Source organism: Saccopteryx bilineata, chromosome 3 (genome assembly GCF_036850765.1).
Source record: "Saccopteryx bilineata isolate mSacBil1 chromosome 3, mSacBil1_pri_phased_curated, whole genome shotgun sequence".
NCBI classification, from domain to species: Eukaryota; Metazoa; Chordata; class Mammalia; order Chiroptera; family Emballonuridae; genus Saccopteryx; species Saccopteryx bilineata.
In genome coordinates, this window is record NC_089492.1 from 4,125,329 (window position 1) to 4,148,034 (window position 22,706).

At 57.3% G+C, this 22,706-nt stretch overlaps 1 protein-coding gene across 1 annotated transcript in view; it reads left to right on the forward strand.

The window, feature by feature from the left end:
• FAM135B (family with sequence similarity 135 member B) overlaps positions 1 to 22,706 on the forward strand; it is a 205,021-nt gene that overhangs the window by 134,309 nt on the left and 48,006 nt on the right. Inside the window, exons 4-7 of the mRNA XM_066265611.1 lie at positions 10,703 to 10,842; positions 16,402 to 16,472; positions 17,576 to 17,749; positions 19,961 to 20,087. Of these exons, the coding sequence (XP_066121708.1) occupies positions 10,703 to 10,842; positions 16,402 to 16,472; positions 17,576 to 17,749; positions 19,961 to 20,087 (512 nt within the window). The remainder of the gene's footprint in view (positions 1 to 10,702; positions 10,843 to 16,401; positions 16,473 to 17,575; positions 17,750 to 19,960; positions 20,088 to 22,706) is intronic.

Below are 22,706 nucleotides of genomic sequence, written 5' to 3' on the forward strand. Positions count from 1 at the left end.
GGCCAAGGAGAGACCTGAATCTCAGAGAGTTCACACAGGAGGAGAACCCAGGGGTGGGGTGTTTCCGGGCCACGGCTGCCGTTTGGGTGGTTACGTTTTGTTCTGTCGAATGGATAACTTATCTATATTTTTGTGATTTTTTTTGTAATAGACAATTGAGGGTCCCCCTGGGAGACGGTGTGTGCCAGGTGTGACTCTGGGGTTTTTGGCTTACATGGGAGGCTGGCTCATGGGGCCCCTCCCTCGAGTAAGGAGCGTCGGAAGTGAAGCCACCTCTCTGGCTGGCTTCCTTTTCTTAGGGTCATATGAAACATTTACATCCGAAGCATGTCCAGCGTGCGCTGCCGTGGGAAATCAGAACAGGAGACTGCAAGCAGGCAGCCCAGCCTGCGGGTCATGAGTTTAGAGGAAAAGTGCGCATTGGAGTCTGACCTGTGGTGGCGCAGTGGATAAAGCGTCGACCTGGAAATGCTGAGGTCGCTGGTTCAAAACCCTGGGCTTGCTTGGTCAAGGCACATATGGGAGTTGATGCTTCCAGCTCCTCCCCCCTTCTCTCTCTTTCTCTCTCCCTCTCTCTCTCCTCTCTAAAAATGAATAAATTAAAATAAATAAAATTTAAAAAAATGTTTGATAATTAAAAAAAAGTGCGCGTTGGAGACACACCGTTCAGTGAGCGGCTCTGGGCTGTGTCCCATTTCCTGCGCAGGACTCAGAGCGTGCTCGGCACCGGCCAGTTTATCGCTCTGGGGGCAGGGGTCCCCCTGGATGCCATAGAGGACAATCAGCGCACCTCTGGCGGTCAGATCAACCAGGGGGACAGGGAGGGGCCTCGGGTGTGCAGTCTGCCCACTTCCGGAGAGGTGACCGAGGTCAGGAGGCAGAGAGAGGCCACCAGAGCCCAGAGGAAAACGCCCTCACAGGCGGAGGGAAGAGGGTACTTCCCAGAAGGAGGCTTGACCCACGTGGCGGAGAGCTGCTGAGACCTCAAGTGCCGTGTGCACGGAAACCGGCCTTGGAACTCCAGCAGTCCGTGCGGCCTGGGTCGCTGCGAGAGGCGCTCTCTGGCCGTGACGAGAGGCCGTACTCCAGAATTTGGGGGCTCGGAGAGTGCGTGGGAAGGTGGAGACATGGGGACAGCCAGCCAGCCATCCTTTGGGTGAGTGGCATTGTCAAGGGGAGGAGAGAGAGTGGAGAGAGTGGGCGGAGCCAAAAGGCTGGGCCTCTTGGCTTCTGCTTGTATTGAAGTCCTCGGGAGAGGAAGTTGACAAGCTTTGACAGCCACGGGGCAGGTGCTGGTGTAGGAGACACTGGTGATGTAAAATAAAGGAGGGACAAGAACTGAAACGCAGAAGTCCCTCAAAGTTGACCTTTTCTCAGGGCTGCTGGGAGGAGCTGTTATAGCCCAAGTGCCTCCCTCCCGGACACGCCCGCAGGCATGGGAAGGACTGATGAAAGGGGACGTGTGGCCCTGAGGGACAAGAGCCACGTGCTAGGGTTGCTCAGCATCGCTGGGCTGACTCTACCCTGGATGTCCAGGAGGTGAGCAGCGTCCCGCTCCCGACCCTGACCGCTTATACGCTGGCTGGCTGATCAAGCCCGTGGTGCCTGGACAGCGTACGTGCATGATCGCTGGTACTGGCCACGGTGGAGGTGAGGAGAAGAACGAGTCTACAAGAACAGGCCATCTGGTTAATTGAACCCGCAGCTGCAGTGATTGGTTCTGAGGATGGAGAGCTAAGTGAGCAGATTGTGGAGCCAACTGGCTCAGCCTTGGCCGACACCCAGGCCGGTGCTGCTGCGACTTCCAGAGGCCGGTTGTGGAATTTTCTCAGGTGCAACGGCGTCGAGAGATCCCGGGACACGGTCCTTCAGTACCCCAGGGAGTGTCAGGGAGGGGCAGGCTGGGTAGGGCCCTGGACTTGGACCTGCCCAGGCGGTGGCGCAGTGGATAGAGCATTGGACTGGGATGCGGAGGACCCAGGTTCGAAACCCCAAGGTCGCCGGCTTGAGCACGGGCTCATCTGGTTTGAGCAAGGCTCACCAGCTTGAGCCCAAGGTCGCTGGCTTGAGCAAGGGGTCACTTGGTCTGCTGTAGCCCCCCTGGTCAAGGCACATATGAGAAAGCAATCAATGAACAACTAAGGTGCCATAACAAAAAACTGATGCTTCTCATCTCTCTCTCTTCCTGTCTGTCTGTCCCTATCTATCCCTCTCTCTGACTCTGTAAAAAAAAAAAAAGTTTAGATTCTGGAATTCACTGCTGGTTCTGCCGTTGGGCTGAGTTCCCCACACCCTGAGCCTCCCGGTTCCTATCTGTGAAGTGGGTTCACAGAACGATGTGCGTTCCTGGTAGTTCTCATCCACACGTTGGGTGTGCAGGTCCTCAGACTCGAGGGTGGTTGCTCAGTGGTGAGAAGAGAAGTCGCCTTCCCCACTGAGGACTCAGCCTCCCGTGGGGACAAGTACGGTGTCAGGCTGACACCTACCTCTTTCAGACTCGTGGCTTATTTAAATACGCACCGAGGTCTCTGGGAAGGGACCAGATGGCTATCCTGTTGTCTGTGCCCTCAAACAGCTTTGAGAGTGACAGAAGAAAGGGGGAGAATATGGGTGGGGAGGAGGTGATCCCAGGACAGATGACGTAGGAAATGGACTTCCTGGGCCACACAAGTGTGTAGATAAAGGGACGAAATGGGAGGAGGGGTACATTTTTATTTATTTATTTAGTGACAGAGACAGAGAGTGAAACAGATAGGGGCAGACAGACAGGAAGGCAGAGTTGAGAAGAATCAACTCATAGTTGCAGCTCCTTAGTTCATTATCTGCCTTCTCAGACATGCCTTGACCTGGGGCCTACAGCACGGCGATTGACCCTTGGCTCAAGCCAGCAACCTTGGGCTCAAGCCAGCGACCCTACAATCATGTCTGTGATCCCACACTCAAGCCAGCGACCCCACGCTCAAGCCGGCGACCTTGGGGCTTTGAACCTGGGTCCTCTGCGTCCCAGTCCGACACTCTACCCACTGTACCACCACCACCTGGTCAGGCTAGGGTGCATTTTAAATAACAATAATGACGCCTGTCATTCAGAAGAAGAGGTTGATATAGGAAGGACAGGAGGCTCCCCTGGTGTCAGTCACAGGCGGGAGAATGGGGAGTCTGCACTTGAGGACAGATCCCAGGTCAGGCTGTGCTGCTTCCAGCTTCACTAAGGGAGACTGTCTCCCAGAAGAGGTGACATCTGAGAGGACATAGTGGCCCAGGCAGGGGTTTGAGATGAGGAGGAGGAGGCCATCGATTCGCGAACCAGTGCCAGTCCCGCACCTGCTGGGCCTGGCCCCTCGCCAGCGGGCTGAGCAGGAGGGGCCGTGGTATGTCCTCCCGCTCAGAGGACCTCCCGTGTCATTACGGAAAGACATGCAGAGCCATGGCTCTGTGACAGGTGGGCCGGGGGGCAGAGGAGGGGGCTGGGAGTGGTGAACCTGCCTGGGCCATCGAGGGAAGAACTTTCAAAGAAGAAACAAAAGAAGCGAGGTCTTGAGGGAGGACAGGAACGTCTGAGGCAAACAGATATTCCAGGCGTATTCACAGAGGGCCCTCTCTGCGCAAGCCCCGGGTGGGGACGCTCTGAGAATCATCACGGAGTAGCCCGGTCTCACTCAGAAGGAAACGTGGGAGTCGGCGTGGCAGGTGTCACTGTGAGCCAGGCTCCTCCCCTCCCCCCCCTGACAGAAAATAATTAGGAAAAGTCATTAGAACATTGAACCGCGGTGTTCATTTATAGCGAAGCACATTCATTTTCATTGCCTGACTCGATACTCATGACGACGCTGAAATTAGGGATGGCAGCTCCACTTTACAGAAAGCAACATGATTGAAAGAACATCATGTCCTTGTCATAGGGGATAATCTCGACCCCTACCCCAAGCCTCTCAGGTTCCCCTTGTGTCCCCCAGTCGCCTACAGAAGAGCTCTTCATCCACCTGTAGCTCTGTAATTGACCAAACACATATTGATCACCTGCGGTGGGTAAAAAGTGAAAACTCAACGTCTGATACTAACATTTATTCCTAGGAAGAGAGTGGTGACAGGGCTTGTGTCAGAGCAGAGACAGTCCTGAGACCACAGTCCTGCACACCGCTTTGGATGCCTGGAGCGCGAGTGTCTTTGAGGGGGCGGCGGTGGCGGTGGTGGTGGTGGGCAGCATCTTCTGAGTGCGGACGGTGTCGGGTGGATGTGTAGGATGCAGAGGTGGAAACATCGGCTCTGAGCTGTGACAGTCGGAGGGACGCTTGCTGAAGGCGACCGTGTTTGAAATAGGCCAGCAAGAGGTGCGAGAGACCAGCTCCTCAGTCAGTCCCTCGTGGGCCTACTCGCTGAAGTGTCAGCGCCCCGTAGTGGGTGGTCACCTTACCCTCGCGCTGTGCCCAAGACAGGTCCGGTTGGAGGCTTGTCACTGAGGTGACCGTGCAGAAGTTCAGACCAAGAAGTGTCCCAGAGCGTGGTCGGGGCATCGGCAGAAAACCCTCCATCCCGCAGGTGCTGCCTGTGGTGTCCAAGACTAAGGGCGAGGTGCCAGGCCTGGTCAGGGTGGCCCATCCCAGTGGCCTGGTGATCTGGGACTCTAAGGCTTGCGGGCCACCTGGGAGAGCCTGGGGGTAGAGTGATGGAGGGGGTCTGAGTTGGAGAAGGGAGCGGCCCTGGGGGCATTCCTGAGTTCGTGCCCAGACGGACCTGCAGCTGGGACGTGTGGCATGGACGTGCAGCAGGAGGACAAGGAGCTGGATGCAGGGAAGGGGGACGGGTCAGCTGTCCTCCTGTGTCCTGGAGGACAAGCGCTCAGGCCACTCCGAGCAGGTGCCCAGGACACACACCCTGGATGCAGGGAAGGGGGACGGGTCAGCTGTCCTCCTGTGTCCTGGAGGACAAGCGCTCAGGCCACTCCGAGCAGGTGACCAGGACACACACCCTGGATGCAGGGAAGGGGGACGGGTCAGCTGTCCTCCTCTGTCCTGGAGGACAAGCGCTCAGGCCACTCCGAGCAGGTGCCCAGGACACAAACCCTGGATGCAGGGCCAGGTCTCAGGAAGGCTGGCTGGGCTGACCTGCACGTGGTATGGGATGCCCTATTTACTTCAACTTGTATATTGCATCCAGGGCGAGCAGGTGTCATAGGAGCCATTGCCCTGAACTTCCCAAGCGTCCCTTCCATTGTCCAGCTAGCCTGGCCCCTTTTCAGGCCCTCACATTTATTCCCTGTAGTCTATAAATCAAGGGTTTGTGCCTGGCCCTGCAGATGGATGGTAGGATGCTGCCCATCACTGTGCCTGGTGTGCATTCTGATTGGTTGGTTCCTGGGCTCACCAATTTGGGATATCCTGCCTCCTTTCTTGACCATGGGTACGAACCAGGTGTGTGCCCTAATGGACAGGGTGCAGGAGCCCGGTGAGGCATAGAAAAGAGTGTGCGGTTGAGAACTCTCTGTGAGTGGGGGGTTCCACTCATTTAGGACTTTCAGGGATTGGGGGGTGCATCCCTTTGGGGAGCGCTGGGGGCTCAGGCTGCCAATCTTTCTGAACTGGTCAGTCTTGGCTCTGCCCCGGGCAGTAGGACTGGCCCTCCGGAAGGAATTTCCAATGCTGTAATGACGGACGCAGGGTAATTAACCTGGTCTCCTTTACTCAGCGGTGACTCTAGGGCTCTGGACTATTTTTGTAGCATGTCATAGCTGCCTCTACATTCCGGGGTCTCCCATTAAAGCCAAGGTCACCATGGCCTGGAGTGTGGCTCTGTGCTCCTTGGCACGGACTTGTGACATGACTGGGAGGGACGCCGCAGGTCCTACAAATACTTGATTAGCTGCGACGCCGGCTATACTTAGCTCCGGGGAAGCATACGGCCGAGGCAGATGGCCTGGACCACAGAAACCGGCGCTGTGCCTCCCATGTGTTGTGTCGCCTAATGACTTAGGGACAGAATGGGTTTCAGGGTTAGACGGTGGGGCCTTGGTTATACCCTTCTCAGACAGCCCCATGGCGGGCACTTCCGGTGCGTTTTAGTGGAGAGTGTTGGCGTAGGAGCACGGATCCTTGCGGAGGCCGGGACCTCGTGAGGACACGGCGGGACACAGAGCCAGCCTCAGTGAGCTTGCTGTAGGAGCTGAGACCCAGTTTGCTCCCACAGTGTTTGCTAAACACCTCTGCCAGAGTCTCAGACCGGGTCCTTGGGAGCTGCGGTCACTTGTGTGTTCTATAAACATTATCCCGGCCTGGACGCGGCACAACGGGCCAGCACGGGCTAAGCCCTCACCTGGACGGTGCCTTCCTTCCCCTCTGGCTGCGTGGGTACCGGGGAAACCACAATGAAGAATGGGAGTTTTATTCTAAGTGTCGGGAGAGGGCCTGGGACGATGACATCGGTTTATAGTTTATGGTGGTCTGCTGAAGAGCGGTCCTAGCAGAAGCTGAAAATAAAGTTTTCAATGTTCCATACCGAGAGAAAACCGTAGGGTACAGAAGGGATTAATTAGAACCACATACATTTTGCATGTAAGTCTGTAGGCTCTGCAGATGACTGGAGAAGGGGCTGCGGGGGCGGGAGGAAGCGGTGTTGATCAGGAAGTGTCTTACGGTTACGGGTACGAGAGCGTGGGAGGAACGCATTTGGAAACCAGGATGGGAGAGTCTATCTTGGGGATGGACGTGTACTGGTGTCGTTGACAGCAAAGGGGGGTGTTCGAGTGGGCGAGGGACCGTGCACACTCAGGGGGCTGCAGTCACACATTTGCAGGTTCTCGGCTTCTGAGGGGTATAGACAGCCTTGGGATTGGCAAGGATCCCTCAGGAGCGACAGAAAGGTTACCGGAGAGGAGACCTGGGACCAAGGCCTGGCTGGAGGCAGGAGGCGCGGAGAGACAGGAGGCTCGGAGGGTCAGGGGGCCGCGGAGGGGCAGGGGGCGCGGAGGGGCAGGGGGCGCGGAGGGGCGGGAGGCGCGGTGGGCGGGGGGCGCGGAGGGGTGGGGGGCGCGGAGGGGCAGGGGGCACGGAGAGTCAGGGGGCACGGAGGGGCCGTCCCGAGGACTGAGGGGAAGATGGAACCCTTTTCTCCGAGCAGGCAAGGGGCCTACGGAGCCCTCTTGCTGCCCCGTGGGGCCGTCTGGTTATTGATGTTCTTCCCTGGGGATGAACAGAGGCCAGCAGAGTCGAGATCTCCCCAGAGTCTCCCAGGAGTGAGCAGGAGGTCCTTCACGCTCTGACTTTCGGGCGGTGCCCGCCGCCCTGGTCCACACTTGTTTCTTCCCAGTGGATGAACAGAGGCCAGCAGAGTCGAGATCTCCCCAGAGTCTCCCAGGAGTTAGCAGGGGGTCCTTCACGCTCTGACTTTCGGGCGGTGCCCGCCGCCCTGGTCCACACTTGTTTCTTCCCAGTTGTGCAGGGGTCACCAGAGGAGTCCCCTCCCTTCTTCCCACGGGGTCTAGAGGAGTGGCAGCATCCTGCTGTGGGTCTCACTGGGTGGTCACGCTCCACGCACCTCTCCAGCTACAGCAGATCCCTTCCCTGTGACTTCTCCGAGCCCCTGTCAGTATCAGAGCCTGTGCCAGGCTCTCTCCAGGCCGTTGTAAACCGACCCAGTCCTGGACCAGGTGTTCTTGCCTGTCCCCAGTTCACAGGTGAGCAAACCGATAAGCTCAGGATCACAGTGCAGAGAGGGCAGAGCCCACGGCAACCCCGGGCCCTCTTCACGCAGTCCCACCCCTCGTTCCTACGCCGTCACGAGGGACGAGGGACCAGGGACGAGGGACCAGGGACGTGCCGCGCTGCGGTGGGAACGCCTGAGAGGGCTGCGAGCCTGGGGCCGAGGGAAGGCCCGGCAGGTGGTGCTGTGTTGGGAGACCCAGGACGTGGGAGGCAGCACGCGGCCTCTGACTTCTGAGATGACAGCCACGCCCAGGATTGGCTAATAAAGTGTTAACAAGTGCTGGCATTCCTGGGCTCGCGTAATGGGCAGGTCACCCTGGCTTCTAATTAAGTAATTAAGCCCACTTGGTCTTGATGGGAGCATGCTTGCTAGTAAATCACAGCCACAGCCCTTGCCCTTTCTCAGCGGGTTAAATGGTGTTTTGTCCTGCGTTCTGTGATTGGGCCTCGGCATGCAGGAATTCTGCCAGGCCCGAGTGCTCTGCGGCTTGAGTTTGCTAGCAGCGTGGGCGAGGGGTCAGATATTCTGGGTCAGCCCACTACTACCACCCCATCAAGAAACTTCCCCATGCCCTCCACCCCCCTGACACCTCCACACTCATTAATAACTAATAAATGGGTTGATTCAGTGACAGTTAAGTGGCCATAATAGGCAACACCTGCCATGCTATAATTCCAGAACTTAAATCCTTTATTTGCCCTGGCCGATTGGCTCAGTGGTAAAGTATCAGCCTAGTGTGTGGATGTCCCAGGTTCGATTTCTGGCCAGGGCAAACAGAAGTACCCATTTGCTTCTCCTCTCTTTCCCCTCCTCCCCTTTCTCTCTTCCTCTTCCACAACCATGGCTCGATTGGTTTGAGCACATTGGCCCCAGGTGCTGAGGATGGCTCAGTGGAGCCTCCACCTCAGGCACTAAAAATAGCTCAGTTGTGAACATGGCCCCAGGTCGGCAGAGCATCCGCCCCAGATGGGGGTTGTCAGGTGGATCCCGGTTGGGGCACATGCGAGAGTCTGTCTCTCTGCCTCCTCTCCTCTCACTTGGAAAAAGAAGAAAAATCTTTTTTTTTTTTCTGTGAAACAGAAGTGATGGGGTGACATGAGTGCAGGGTCAGGGGAACTCACTGGGGAAATACTGAGCTAAGTACTGAAGGAGAATCTTTGTCATTGTTGATGCCACCACCAGGGACTAGCTTTGTGCCTGTGAGGTTGTTTGGTGACATAAGAAATGAGTGACAACACAGATGAAGGGTTAAAGAATGAAAAAAAAAAGGCACCAGGCTTTCCTTGTTCCCGTTTCTGGAAAGAGCTGGAGGCCTCTCTGGCGAGAGGGTCACCATCCTCAGCATCTTCAGCTCAGCAGGAGGTCTGCTCAGGTTGTCAGAGTCAGGAGGCTAAACACTCGTTTCTTTCCTCCTGTCTCCTCGGAGCCTGACGCTCCTGGTGGAAGTGGGCGGGGCCTCATCCTCACCTCAGTGCAGATTGAGTGGCCGGGCCAGGGCCACACAGCGGGAGGGTGGGGGGCGGGTGGGGCGGGAGGCTGGGGGGCAGGTCTAGCACGTCCCCGTGCCTGACGGAAGGAGGTCCTGTTCTCAGCCACCAGAAGGCCGAGGTCCTGACCTCGAGTGGCGTATGTTCTCACTTGGCTCTTCCGCGCCTCGGAGCTCTGACTTGTTGGGGGACTCGCCCATAGGAATGTGGCCTGGGGTTGAAGGCGTTCCATGCCAGCTTCTCAGCACCTTCCTCGGGAACACCCCAGAACTCACCCCGCTGTCCCCAGACCTGGAGGTTTGGAGGGAGTTGCTCCCAGAGTTTTGACTGTTCCGCTCTGGGGAGCGTCTGTGTGCGGGCAAGGTCGTGTTCTCAGAGTGAGAGTAACGTCCACAGTGAAAGGCCAAGGGGAGCGCCAGAGGCTCAGACCACAGGGCAGAGCACTGACCTCGCAGGAGCACCTCCTAGACGCGGTGATCCACACTCACAGACCTCTGGGCTGGGGAGGGCACTCAGCAAACAGAAGGCTGTCATTCGAGTTGTAAACATGCAGAGCTACACCGATAACGCCAAGTACTGACAGGACACGCTTTCCTGGAGAAAGAAATGCGAGGACCCCGTGGTGCCTTGTTCCGTAGCCAAGAGCGGGCTCCTGCCTCTTCTTTGAACCTGGGTCTTTCCATCTGTTTTCGAACTTCAGCAGTTTTCTGTGAGGAGTAAGGAAACTAACATGTTTGAAAGCACTTGGGAAGCTATTAGCCCTCCTAGTCGGTCATTATTTTGAGAAGGTAGTCATTGCGTTATATACATTTGAGCACAAATTGTTTTAGAGCAGTCCCATAGTTTTCTAACCATGCAGGTTACGTGTGAAGTGATTTGAAGGAATTCACCGCAGGCTCTCCACCCTAACCCTGGTCAGTGGGTAAGGTCTCTTAAACCTCATCATCTAGATGTGTTGTCCTGAAGTTCAACCCAACTTTGAACTGGTCTTGAAGGATTAGGGTAGATCTGGAATGTATTGGAGGACATGGAGATAAACAAGTTCCTTAAAAAAAAAAACCCACAAATCTTGCTAGCTAATGCAGTTAGAATTAACATGTTTACCTGGGTGTTCTTCATATTCTGTAAATGCCGCTTCTAGGAGAGGGCAAATCTGTGGGCACTAGGACATCCTTGTAGACCAAGGGCAGTTTCTGTCCTCAGCTCCCTGTTCTCCTCATTGTTTCCAAGGTGGGGGAAGGGTCATGGAAGGCTTCCTGGAGGAGAGGACGTGTCAAGTGATTTGGCCAAGATGATATGGCTATTAAGGAATTGAACAGGGTTCTCTGAGGTGCCGGCCCAATTCAATGAACAGAAATCTTTATGAGCTGGGATCTCATTCTTCTATAGTTTTAATTTTGTGGGCATGGAATGCATTTGGGGGCCTTTGCTTTCCTGGGCTGGACCGACACCTGGGGAGGCTGCAGGTCCGGGACCACCCTGGAGTTCACGGGCTCTCTGGGTTTCTTGTTTTGCAGACAGCAGCAGCCTGTGCTCGGCCTGCGTCCACGAGAGCAGTGTGCACAGCCGGGTCTTCCAGATCTTGTACAGGAACGAGGAGGTGCCTGTAGGTGACGCCGCCGTCTTCCGGGCTCACCTGCTCCTGGACGGCGAACGGGTGAGTCACGGGATCCGCCAGCGGCCGTGGGCTGCTGTGCCCCCTCCACAGCCCCGCCTCCCCGACCCTGCTGCTGCGTCAACGGTCACTGGAGCTGCGGATTGGCCCGAGATCTGACAGATGGGGGCTCGTGGTTTTAGGACGTTCCTGCCCTCGCTCGTGTATTCACTCCGGTGCGCGTTCTTCCCTTCGCACCCGTGCTCGTTCCTGTTCCAGGAGTGTGTACGGACCAGCGTGCCAACTGCCTCAGTCTCTCCGCAGCCCGTCTGTTCCTCTCTGCGGGCACCTCAGGAGCCTGTCAGTGGGTGTCTGTGAGCACCTGCTTCGTGCAGGGCTCTGTGTCCAGCCTTTGGAGGGGGGCGTCCCCGAGGAAGGCGGCCAGCGGGACCTCTGCCCTCGAGGCCTTGATAGCTGACCGGGAAAGCGGGTGCTCAACGAGCACCCCCACAGACGGGGCTCCACTATGCTGGTGGTGTGTACGACGAGCAGAGCTGCTCCCAGGGGGAGAGGTGGGCCCCTCGGGGACCTCAGTAGTTTCCCAGGGGGGCTGTTTCTGCGACGTGCATGCCGGGAGATCACCAGACTGCGAGACAGAGGAAGGGCGTCATCTCAGCCGGGGGAACGGCAGCAGTGAAAGCCCAAGGCCCGGGGGCCGCCTTCCACTTGCTGAAACCCGTCGGAAGAAGCCCTGTTCATGAGATGAACGTGTGTCAGAGGAATATGTGAAGTTGAAACAATCGCTGTCCCTCCCCGAGTCCCACTTGCAATCTCTGTTGCCACGTCCCAGCCGAGTATTTCCTGCTGGAACCTCCCTTGGTGATGTGGACGTGGACACCTAGTGGGGCTGCCTCATAGTCCTCGGGCGGTGTGCGGAGGACACCTCCGGGCCCCCTAGTCCTCGGGCGGTGTGCGGGGGACGCCTCCGGGCCCCCTAGTCCTCGGGCGGTGTGCGGGGGACGCCTCCGGGCCCCCTAGTCCTCGGGCGGTGTGCGGGGGACGCCTCCGGGCCCCCTAGTCCTCGGGCGGTGTGCGGGGGACGCCTCCTGTCCCTCTGGCATCCTCCTCTCGTCCCTGTGGCTTTCTGTCTTCATGTTTTATGGTCTAGGAGGCAGTGACCACGCTCCCCTGGGCGGCTGGAAGTGGAGAGTTCTCACACATTCTTCACTCATTAATCCAACCGTCCATTGGAGATTTATTGAACGCCCGTTAAGCACACCTATGATGGGCTAAAGATAAAATAGCAAGCGCGGAGACACCCCCGGCGTCTCGGGGCTTACGTTCTCATGGTAGATCAATACATCACGATCTAGTCACATCAATGAATCACGGACACTCTGTCCCCGAGCCTCCCCACAGCTGTGTGCTCCGCTCACTTGTCTGGGAGGGAGATTTACAGGGGCACTGAGAGTGGGAATCAGTTCCCAGTGGGAAGTCCTGGGACGCGACCCGGGGCCCGGCCACAGTGGAAGAGAACTGGCTTGCTGTCGCCTCGTGCTGGATACCCCACTAATGCGATATCCCAGAGCTCAGCTCCAGTGCAGCCTGGAGAAAGATAGGACTGCTTCCTGGAGCACAGACCGCAGAGGCCTCCCTGAGAAGCCAACCTGGAGCAGAGCCCCGATGCTAAGGAGGAGCCTGGCGTGCCCAGGGCTCAGGAGGGTGGCCTCCCTGGAGGAGGCACAGCAGGGACAAAGGCCCTGGGGCGGGAATGAGGCTGGTGGTTTCAGGAAAAGCCATGGGCCAGGGTGACCCACGCAGTGAGTGCGGGGACAGGAACAGGAGAGGAAGTGGGGAGGTGGGTGGGATCAGACGTGCCGAGCATCGAAGGCCTTGGCAGAGCTTGGTTGGTCTCGGGCAGCAGAAGGCCGCTGGCTCTGTCAGAATGGCACCGGGGCACAATTCTTACTTTAGAAGGCTGCCGCCCCCCTGCCAGTCCACAGGCTGCTCCGGGCTGGCATCTCCTGTCTCTCTCTGCAGCCGCGGAACCTGCCCCAGGCCTGTACTGGGACTTCTCAGCAAGTACGAGTGGAGTGATGTTGTTGGTGAATGAAGAAACTGAACGTTGAAGTCCTTTCTTTTTAGGGCCTTTGCAAGCTCTTCTTTGCCCACAGGGAGGGCTATTCCCAGTGTGCCCTGTCAGCCCTCACGGTGACCGTGGACACTTCTGGAGGGGAAATCCGAAAGGCCAGAGCGGATTCCTGTGGGCTGTGCTATGTGTCTCTGTCTGCTCTTCTCTGCACCTTCCTGCACCTTCCCCACCTGCTCCAGAGCCGGGGGCCTTCTGGTTTCCACCTGGGTTCCGACTCTGAGGGCCCTGCAGGCGGCTGGAGGAAGAGGGGAGCATGGGGCCAGGTGCCCCCTCCAGGGGCTCCTGAAGAGCTGAGTCAGAGATGGGGGATCCGTGTCCGCTGGAGTGCTGGGGTCTTTTCAGACCAGACCGCGGATGCACACTCATCTCTTTCCAGGGCCACATTTAGTGATGTCACATGAGTAGCCTTTGTTTCCTCGCCTGGAAGTAGGGACAGTCCTTCTCAATTCATCGTTTTATCCACACTAGAGGAGAGAGTAAACGGAGAGTGGGCGTCTCATACCGGCTACCTAGTGAGTCTCCTGTCGAGACCAATTACTGTTGTTTTTACTGTGACGTACAGAACTGCTTCCTGGTGCTGGAAAAAAACCCCACAAAAACAAGAGAGTAGGGAAAGAAATGACCCTTAAGTGAGGAAGTGAGGTGATATATTTCACCAAGGCAATGGAAGGACCCATGCACATGCACCTGTGATGGTGCGTGCACGTGTGTGCGCCAGCGTGTGGCAGCGTGTGCGTGCATGTGTGTGTGCCAGCGTGTGGCAGCGTGTGCGTGCGTGTGTGTGTGCCAGCGTGTGGCAGCGTGTGCGTGCATGTGTGTGTGCCAGCGTGTGGCAGCGTGTGCGTGCGTGTGTGTGTGCCAGCGTGTGGCAGCGTGTGCGTGCGTGTGTGTGTGCCAGCGTGTGGCAGCGTGTGCGTGCATGTGTGTGTGCCAGCGTGTGGCAGCGTGTGCGTGCGTGTGTGTGTGCCAGCGTGTGCCAGCGTGCGCATGTGTGTGTGTGTGTGCCAGCGTGTGGCAGCGTGTGCGTGCGTGTGTGTGTGCCAGCGTGTGCCAGCGTGCGCATGTGTGTGTGTGTGTGCCAGCGTGTGGCAGCGTGTGCGTGCGTGTGTGTGTGCCAGCGTGTGCCAGCGTGCGCATGTGTGTGTGTGCCAGCGTGTGGCAGCGTGTGCGTGCGTGTGTGTGTGCCAGCATGTGGCAGCGTGTGTGTGTGCTAGCGTGTGCCAGCGTGTGGCAGCGTGTGCGTGCGTGTGTGTGTGCCAGCGTGTGGCAGCGTGCGCGTGCGTGTGTGTGTGTGTGAGAGAGCAAGGCAGGAAGCAAGCAGCCAAAGATGAAATGAATGGTTAGAGATGACAGAGACTTCGTGCTGGAGCATCTTGCAATTCACTATGTTTTGGGGACATCTGTGAAGTCATCGCTGGGCTCCGTCTCGCCCCAGCTCACCCTGGCCCCGATTTCTCTCCTCGGTCCAAAGGAACTGCAGCCAGTCTGGACGGGGAGCACGCAGCGAATTTGGTGCTTGGGGCAGACGCAGGCTGGGAGGGTGGTTGGGAGGGCTCGCGGTGCCAGGCTCCCCTCCCGGGCGCTGGCGGCAGGAGCCGGTGCTGCTTGGGCTGTGTGTACAAAGCGAGGTTCCTGATTATGCAAAACAGAGCTAGGAGAGGGAGTTATTCATAGCCCTTGGATCCAGCAAGATGTTAACTTTTTAAATGCTTTTTTTTTCCTTTTACAACAAAAATTTAAAACACTGGGGACCTAAAGAAAAAAATCCATCCCTCTGTCTCTGCCGGGGTGATGCCTAACCAGGCGCCTGTTTCCAGAGAGGCCTTTGGGTGGGGGAGTTCCACCCCAACAGGACCAGAACGTTCTGGCAAAGAAACAAACAAACAAAAAAACACCCCAGGGGACGGGGGTGGAGAAGAGCTTTGTTTATGCCTCAGATGCATTAATATTGTCTCTGTGGCAGGCTCTGTGCCTGGAGCTGGGGACCCAGAAAGAATGAAGACGAGTCTCTCCCTTAATGACACCTGAGGACAGGGACACTCAGTGAGAAAACGGCGGGGGGAGGGTGGGGGTTGGTATCCCGCAGGCTGACCGGGTACTGTCACTGGGTACTGTCACTGGGTACTGCCACTGACTGCTGTGAGCCTGATCCTGAAGGGGCTTCCAGAGGCTTGGCCAGACCCAGCGAGTGGGGGTTGGTATCCCGCAGGCTGACTGGGTACTGTCACTGGGTACTGCCACTGGGTACTGCCACTGGGTACTGTCACTGGGTACTGTCACTGGCTGCTGTGAGCCTGATCCTGAAGGGGCTTCCAGAGGCTTGGCCAGACCCAGCGAACTCCTGCCGCCCCCCCCCCACACACACACACTGAAACCTGCGAGAGAAATGGGAACCTGCCTGGTTTTTACATGTCTGCCACTTGCTAAGGACTGAACAAAATGTGTCTTCAGGTGAAATTTGTCTCCCTGGCCTATAAACCAGAAACGTCATTAACAGGAAGCATTGAATGCTGAGAGAGAAACGGAAAAGGGTTTTGTGGGGTACAGGGCAGAAGGGCTTGTCCAGCCCGAAAGCAGGGAGGGGACAGGATGTGAGCACTGAGCCTGGGAGCGGGGAGGGGACAGGGTGTGAGCACTGAGCTGGGTTCCCTTGCAGAGCTGGGGCAGTGGTGAGGTCTGGTATTCAGCAAACAACTGCCCCTGGTCAGCACGGTCAAGATAGTGGTGATGGGGTTTCCTGTGGGACAAGGAGAGAGGGGCCGGGGGAACCGTTTTTTCGATGCGTGTGAGAATCGGGCACACAGGACAAGCAGATTCCTGTGCTAGTTAATGAAAACAGGCTGTTTGAAGGCTGAGCGTGGACGCAGCCGTGGGTAGGGTACAAAGCGCTAATGCGTCTTCGAGTCTCAGTGTTGACACGGGACGCATCTCCAGACAAAGGACGGGCTTTGTTAGGATGCTGAGCCACCCCGGGATGCGATTTCGCTTTCCCGAGCACCAGCTGCTCAGCACACCTGGACAGCAGGGCGCCAGGCCCGGGACGGAGGGAGGGCAGGGATGACACGGCCCCCAGTGTGACCGTCCCTCTCCAGCTGGGGTCCCGCTGCTCCAGCCCCCCCCCCCAGCCGGGGCTGAGACAGAGCACTGTCCCCCTGCTCAGAACGACTCCAGATCCAATCTGTTCAGGGAACGGGGCTCTCAAAAGTCCTGCAACAGAGAAAATATTTTTTAACTAGCTTTTTTTTCTTTTTTTTTTTTTTTTGTAAATTGGATTTTCCCCAAAGTTGACTACGTCCGTCCCTCCTGTTTCGCATGTCCACAGACGTCCTGTCAACCAGAATACCATGGAGCCGAAATGGAAACTCGGCTTTAACCATGAACCGTTCACTTCGTGGCGAGAGTCCCTTTCTGATCTTCGGGAAAGGGACCGGCTCGACCACTGACTTCTCTGGGACTCTGTTCTTTTGTAGGTGGAAGAGGCACTCAGTGAAGTCGACTTTCAACTCAAGGTGGACCTGCACTTTACAGACAGTGAACAACAGTGAGTGTCCTTGAGATCCCTGAATTGTGGTACAGTGTGTGTGTGTCCCCTGTCCCCCCACACACTGCCAGCCCGTCCACACCCCTGGGGTCGTCCTCAGGGCCACCAACCTCGGAACGTTCTCAGGAGTGTGCCGGGTCAGCGTTGGTGCTGCTCCGCGGCCCAGCTCCGCCAGGAAGGTGGGCTGAGCACGTCTGCCTGGCCGTCCCAAACCCCTGCCTTGTAGGCACGGAACACGCCGGACCGCCCAGCTGTAGTGCCGGCACCTTCTCCTGCCTGACCCCCCCCCCCCCATACATCTCCAACGCAGCACTGATTAGGCCCTTTGTTGAATGACGCTATGAGGCGGCAAAGCTTGAGGCTCCTTCTGAATCACAGGCGGCTGGGCCAGGACCCCGTAACTTTGTAACTCTACCTGCTACAGGGCGTCAGCCGTCTGGAAATTGACAGCCCTGCTGAGGACATAAGCAGTGGGCAGCTCTCCTCTTTCTTGTGACCTCGTCCACTGTGCCCACGTGCCACAGCGTTTTGATGCACGCGTCTGTTGACTCGGGCGGCTTTCGTTTCTCGGCTCTTGTAAAGAATGCCGCGAAATGGCATGGGGCGCATATCGCATTTCAGTTATTCCCTTCACTGCGCAGCCTCTGATCAACGCCTGCTGTGTGCCACGCACCGTGCCAGGTGCTGGGGACACGCGGCCCGTTTGCCATGTCTCCTGACCGTTAGAGGCAGGAGTCCAGCAGACAGACACGGGCCCCAAGCAGGACTGGGCTTCTGCAGGGCAAGAACACACGTGTGGAAGGGGGTGCCAGGCAGGGCGCCCCGTTAAGACGAGCCTTGAGAAGAGTCTGGGTGTCCTTCCACCGCTGACGGTGGGCGTGGGGACGCTGACGGTGGGCACAGGTCCCAGATCTGCCGGAAAGCAGCTGTGAGGTCTCTCGTCCCTTCTCTGAGCCTCGGTTTTCTTGTCTGCCGATCACGGGAAAATGGTGTCCACCGGGCAGTGCTCGCGGGGCTGGGTGAGATGACGCACGTGCAGTGGGCGGGCGAGGCTGCCCAGCAGACCGCCATCACTGACGTGAGCTTGCCCGCTTGTCCTCCAGGCTGAGGGACGGGGCGGGTCCCCCCGTGATCAGCAGTCGGACGCTGGGCTTGCACTTCCACCCCCGCCACGGCCTGCACCACCAGGTCCCCGTCATGTTCGACTATTTCCACCTGTCGGTGATCTCGGTGACCGTCCACGCTGCGCTGGTGGCCCTGAGGCAGCCCCTGGTCAGGTACGGCACCCTGAGCCCTGGGGCTCGAGACGGGCCCTTTCTGGTCACCCGTCCACGCTGCGCTGGTGGCCCTGGGGCTCGAGACGGGCCCTTTCTGGTCACCCCTCCATGGAGGGTGCACGACAGGGACGGAGGTAGCCGGCACTGATCGGCCCAGACCGGAGAAGCATCTCCCAGGCTGAAGGCCAGGCCCCGAGCCTCGCTGAGGGGCAGGGGCAGCTAGGGACACCAGGAGCTAAAGGGACAGAGGCAGGGAGCCCTCGACTCATAATCTGCAGAGTAAAAGATTAGACCTGAAAACTCGGATTTTTTCTAACTGTGCCTTATCTGAGAAGTCACCAAATTCTCTGAGCCACCCAGTCTTCCTCTCGGAAACAGGAACGCTGATGGGTCCTGTCCACGTCAGGTTTCAGTGGCTCTCACTTGAGGACCGTGGCCCAGCAGTGGGAGGGGTTCTCTTCCCTCCCAGCCGCGCCTGGGAGGCCCACGGAGAGAAATTCACCATCAGAGCTCCGGCCCTCCGGGACAGGGGTAAAAATAGAACTGTCTTCTGTCCTCTCTCTTTCTCTCCAGAGGGAACTTCTATTCGTTAGTGTCAGTGGCTGGGAACAAAGGAGACCTTGAAAGTTATGGGAAATACCTGTCACACAGGGCAAGCTCTAGTTTTGGTTTGCTTTTGTTTGAGAAAGGCCATTTTTGAGGTATCACTTAGACCCAACCAGAAGAAAGCAGGTGTGAAATGAAAGCGGCACCTCAAAGACCCTTTCCTGTCCCTGAAGCAGACCAGGAAAAATAATTCACAGTTTAACCCTCCTGGGTGCAAGTGGATTTCAGTGGGTGGGGCGTGGGTTCAGGTCCGCCAGCAAAGCTCTCCAAGGCAGTCCGTCCCCTGAATGTGCCATGAGCATCGCTTGCTGCTCAAATATATAGCCTCTGTTTCTTCTGGGATGTCCCTTGCAGCTAAGCTGGGCACTTGCTTCAAAGCTCAGTTAGAAACCCATCGGAGTGACGACTGTATCATACTCGGTTGTCTCTGTGGTGTGACGAGCCGTCGCTAGGTCAGTACACCTGATGATCCTGCGGGATGTTGTTACGTCTGGGGTATTATAAACAATAACTACCACGTTCATTGAGTCCTTGTTTGCCAGAGACGGTCCTTGAAGCTGTCCTTGGCTGCTCCCCTGACGTCCTCACAACAACCCCACAGCAACAGAGGCGCCAGGGCACTTAAAGACGACTCCCTTGTCACAGAGCTGCTCCTGGGGTCGGGCCCCGGCCAGCTTTCAGCCACTTGGCCGTCCATCTGCTGACTTGAGTGACATCTCTAACCGTTCACCCGGTTTGGCTTATAAACTGTTCCATGCTGGCTGGCCAGCACTCACCTCCCTTGTCTTTCATCCGCCTCTCTCCGGACCAGACAGTGCTTTGACAGCAGGGGGCTGTGCCCGGATCACCTGCCACCTTCCACCTTCACCCCTACTCCCTGCCTGGCACGTGGCGTGAGCCCAGTGAAGAGCTGAATAAGTGAATTAAGTGGACGGATAATGTTAGCTTTACTTCCCTGACGGAGTCTTCCCCAGACCCGGGGGTCTCTCAGGTGATAACCTCCCACAAGTATCCCGTGAGTGCCCCCCCTGGAAGATGATGCCACTTCATCTTCAGGACCCTGTGCCACTGGAGACTTTGCGTCTCCCTGGGGGGAGTAAGTCACGCCTGTAACATAGCGTTTGCGACGTAAGACAGTTGACCGTGAGGATAGGTAATAGAAGAGACCATTGGAAGGAAAGAGGAAATGCATATCAGGAGACCTTGTCATTCTGTCAATTGATGAAAATCAAAAGGTCAAAGATGGTGACCACAGACCCAAAGTAAGATGACTTTGCGTGGTGGCACTGGCTTCCCAAGTCTCCTTCGATCCTGCATTGGATGGCTGCCCTCACGCCCGTCCACTGGCCTGTGTGACGACTTGCAGAGCTAGGCAGGGTCAGTGTGTTTGTGCGTGGAGCAGATGGCAGTGTCTCTGACTAGCAGCGACGTTGTGGGCGCTTCATCCATGACGGCGGTCGCCGGCATCCACGACCCCATCAGCACCACCCCCTTCTAATGGTCATGCCGTGTGGGCTCCCCACCCACACCCCCGAGGGGGCCGACTGGCTGTATGACCACTTCCTCCGCCTTCTTTTCCTCCTTCTCCAATTCTCCCCTCTCCAGCTTTACTCGCCCGGGAAGAGGCTCCTGGCTTGGTAAGGGTGGCCCAGACGCAGGACCGGAACAGGCTACCCTGTCTCTGGAGAACCTGGTCTTCGGAGCCGGATACTGCAAGCCGACTTCCTCAGAGGTAAGGGCAGCATGGGGCGGGGGGGGGGGGGGAGGAGGGGAGGGGGCAGACAGTGGCCCCAAGACAAGCAAACTTGTCTCTGCGGGGTGTCTGTTCTGTGAGAGTCCAACTTTTGTTAAGTGTCCCATCTACTGCGTCTTCGCTCCGAGGGTCCCTCGCTGTCATCCATCCATCCATCCATCCATCCCTTGTTGCAGTCGCTGCTGCGTTCATCAGACAGACATTTCTCAAACGCCAGGCGCTGGGGCAGGAGCAGGGGATGGGGTCCTCCTAGGGCAGGGGTCCCCAAACTATGGCCTGTGGGCCACATGCGGCCCCCTGAGGCCATTTATCTGGCTCCCGCCGCACTTCCGGAAGGGGCACCTCTTTCATTGGTGGTCAGTGAGAGGAGCACATTGACCATCTCATTAGCCAAAAGCAGGTCCATAGTTCCCATTGAAATACTGGTCAGTTTGTTGATTTAAATTTACTTGTTCTTTATTTTAAATATTGTATTTGTTCCTGTTTTTTTGCTTTTTGTTTGTTTGTTTTTTTTTACTTTAAAATAAGATACATGCAGTATGCATAGGGATTTGTTCATGTTTTTTTTATAGTCCGGCCCTCCAATGGTCTGAGGGACAGTAAACTGGCCCCCTGTGTAAAAAGTTTGGGGACCCCTGTCCTAGGGGCACCTCTTCTGTGCTGACCCTCGAAGGCGATGGTCTCTCTGGAGGTCGTGGGGCCTGTGGTGTGGGGCGTTCCCTGGACCGTGTGGTACCCTGGAAAGCTGGTCAGAGCTGAGCGGGATTCAAGCCCTGGCTCTGAGCCTCGTTTGCTGGCTTCTCTGAGGCTTGGTCTCCCCCCCGCAGGGTGGGGTGGAGTGTACTCAGTAACCTCCCGGGGCCGTGTGTGCGTCCAGGGCCACCATGGTTGTAAAGCGCTGCCCGATTCACTGAGCGGAAACTCTCCCCCCCAGACTCTTCCTCCACAGCCAGCTCCAGGCGTCTCTGTCCCTGACACATTGGGCTCTGAGTGGCTGGGGACGGAAGTCATCTCCTTTGGGTCAACATCCCCGGGCGGGGCCCAGCACCAGGGCTGGCACGCAGAGTTGGTGCTCTAGAAATGTGGATCGAACAGGTGACTGGTACCCGTGCGTGACTGGTGTTCATGTTGGAGGCGGGGTGGTGCCCCAGCCGAGACACATGGGTGTTCCGTCCTGTCCTTGTAGACAGAAAGCGGTGGAGGGACAGGACAGGGATCTCAGGTGACGTGTGGCCTAGGGGGTTGCCCTTCGAGCCTGGTCAGAAATCCAGGCCTGGGGTGGGGTGGGGTGTGGCAGGCTGGGAAGCAGCAGCTCCTTCAGCCCACGGGGTCCTGCTGCGTCCGAGGAGGCCGAGTGTGACCCCACCAAGGCCCTGGTTGTGACAGGAGAGAGTGGATTCTGGGTCCAGACACCTGCTGTGCTGCATGCTCTGTGACTTAGGGGGACTCCTTCTCCCTTCCTCAGGTGCCCCAAACTGAAATAGGTAACTCCTCTATGTCAGAGAGGACTTCAGGAGTTAATATGTGTATATATATATAAAAAAAAAAAACCCAGGACAGAAATAGACTCATAGCAGCCATGTGATACAGCATCTTTTAAAGAAAAAATTCTCTTTTCTTGGCTATTTTTGGAGATGTGTGCCAAAGAAGACATCCTTGCCTTTCCCCGGAGTCAGAAGAAACGGCTCACTAGCGGGGGCTCAACCGTGACCTTGCTCCCGGAGCTCAGCTCTGCGGCTTAATTGTCAGGACCTGGGTCTCATTCACGCATCGTCCGCCTGGGCCCCGGCCAATTCTGCGGGCCCAGTGCCGTGTGCGCCCACCCCGGCCTTCCCACCTGGCAAGGGCTGCCAGGCAAAGACTAAAACCCACTCTTCCCCCTTCCCCCTCCGCCCCGCCCCCCAGGCACTGTGCCTCCAAATCCCCAAGAAGCCTGTGCATTAGCTAATCACCCTGGAACCCCACAGCCTGCAGCCTCAACTGGGGGATTAGTGAGCAGGTGTTCCCTTCCAAATGAGCCTCCCTGTGCAGAGGCATTTGCAGAAGCTGGAGCTGAAGAGCAGAACAGGGCGGGGGGGCTGGCAAGAGGAACCGCGGGGAGGCGTGGCGGTGGGGGCGGGGGCGGGGGCGGGGCTGCGATGTGCCGCCTGCCTTTGTCCTTAGCCGCTCTCACCCTTGCAGCCCTTCTCTCCTGCAGCTTGAGATGTCGCCTTGGAGCGAGGGCTTTGCGTCCCCTCCTGGTGCCACAAGCCAAGCAGCTTTGCCCTCGGGGGACTTGATTCCCCCTCTGACTCATGGCTTATCTGTGAAGAGTGATAGGCCTGCCTGCCTCGCAGGGTTGCGGAGATTAAATGAATAAAGCGCACAAAAGCCTTGAGCTAAGAGCCTGTCATGAAAGTGCTCCATAAAACCCTCAGCTGGTCTTACGTGTCTTTCAGTTTACCCACATAATTAAATAGAGCGATAAGTACAATAAATCGGATGTTACTCCGGGAGCGCCAGCACGGTCTTGAGGGCGGGAAACCGAACGGAGGGGCGGGGTCGCGGAACGAGTTCTGTGCTTGGCTTCCGCGCGGACCGGCGGTGTGACCCTGAACC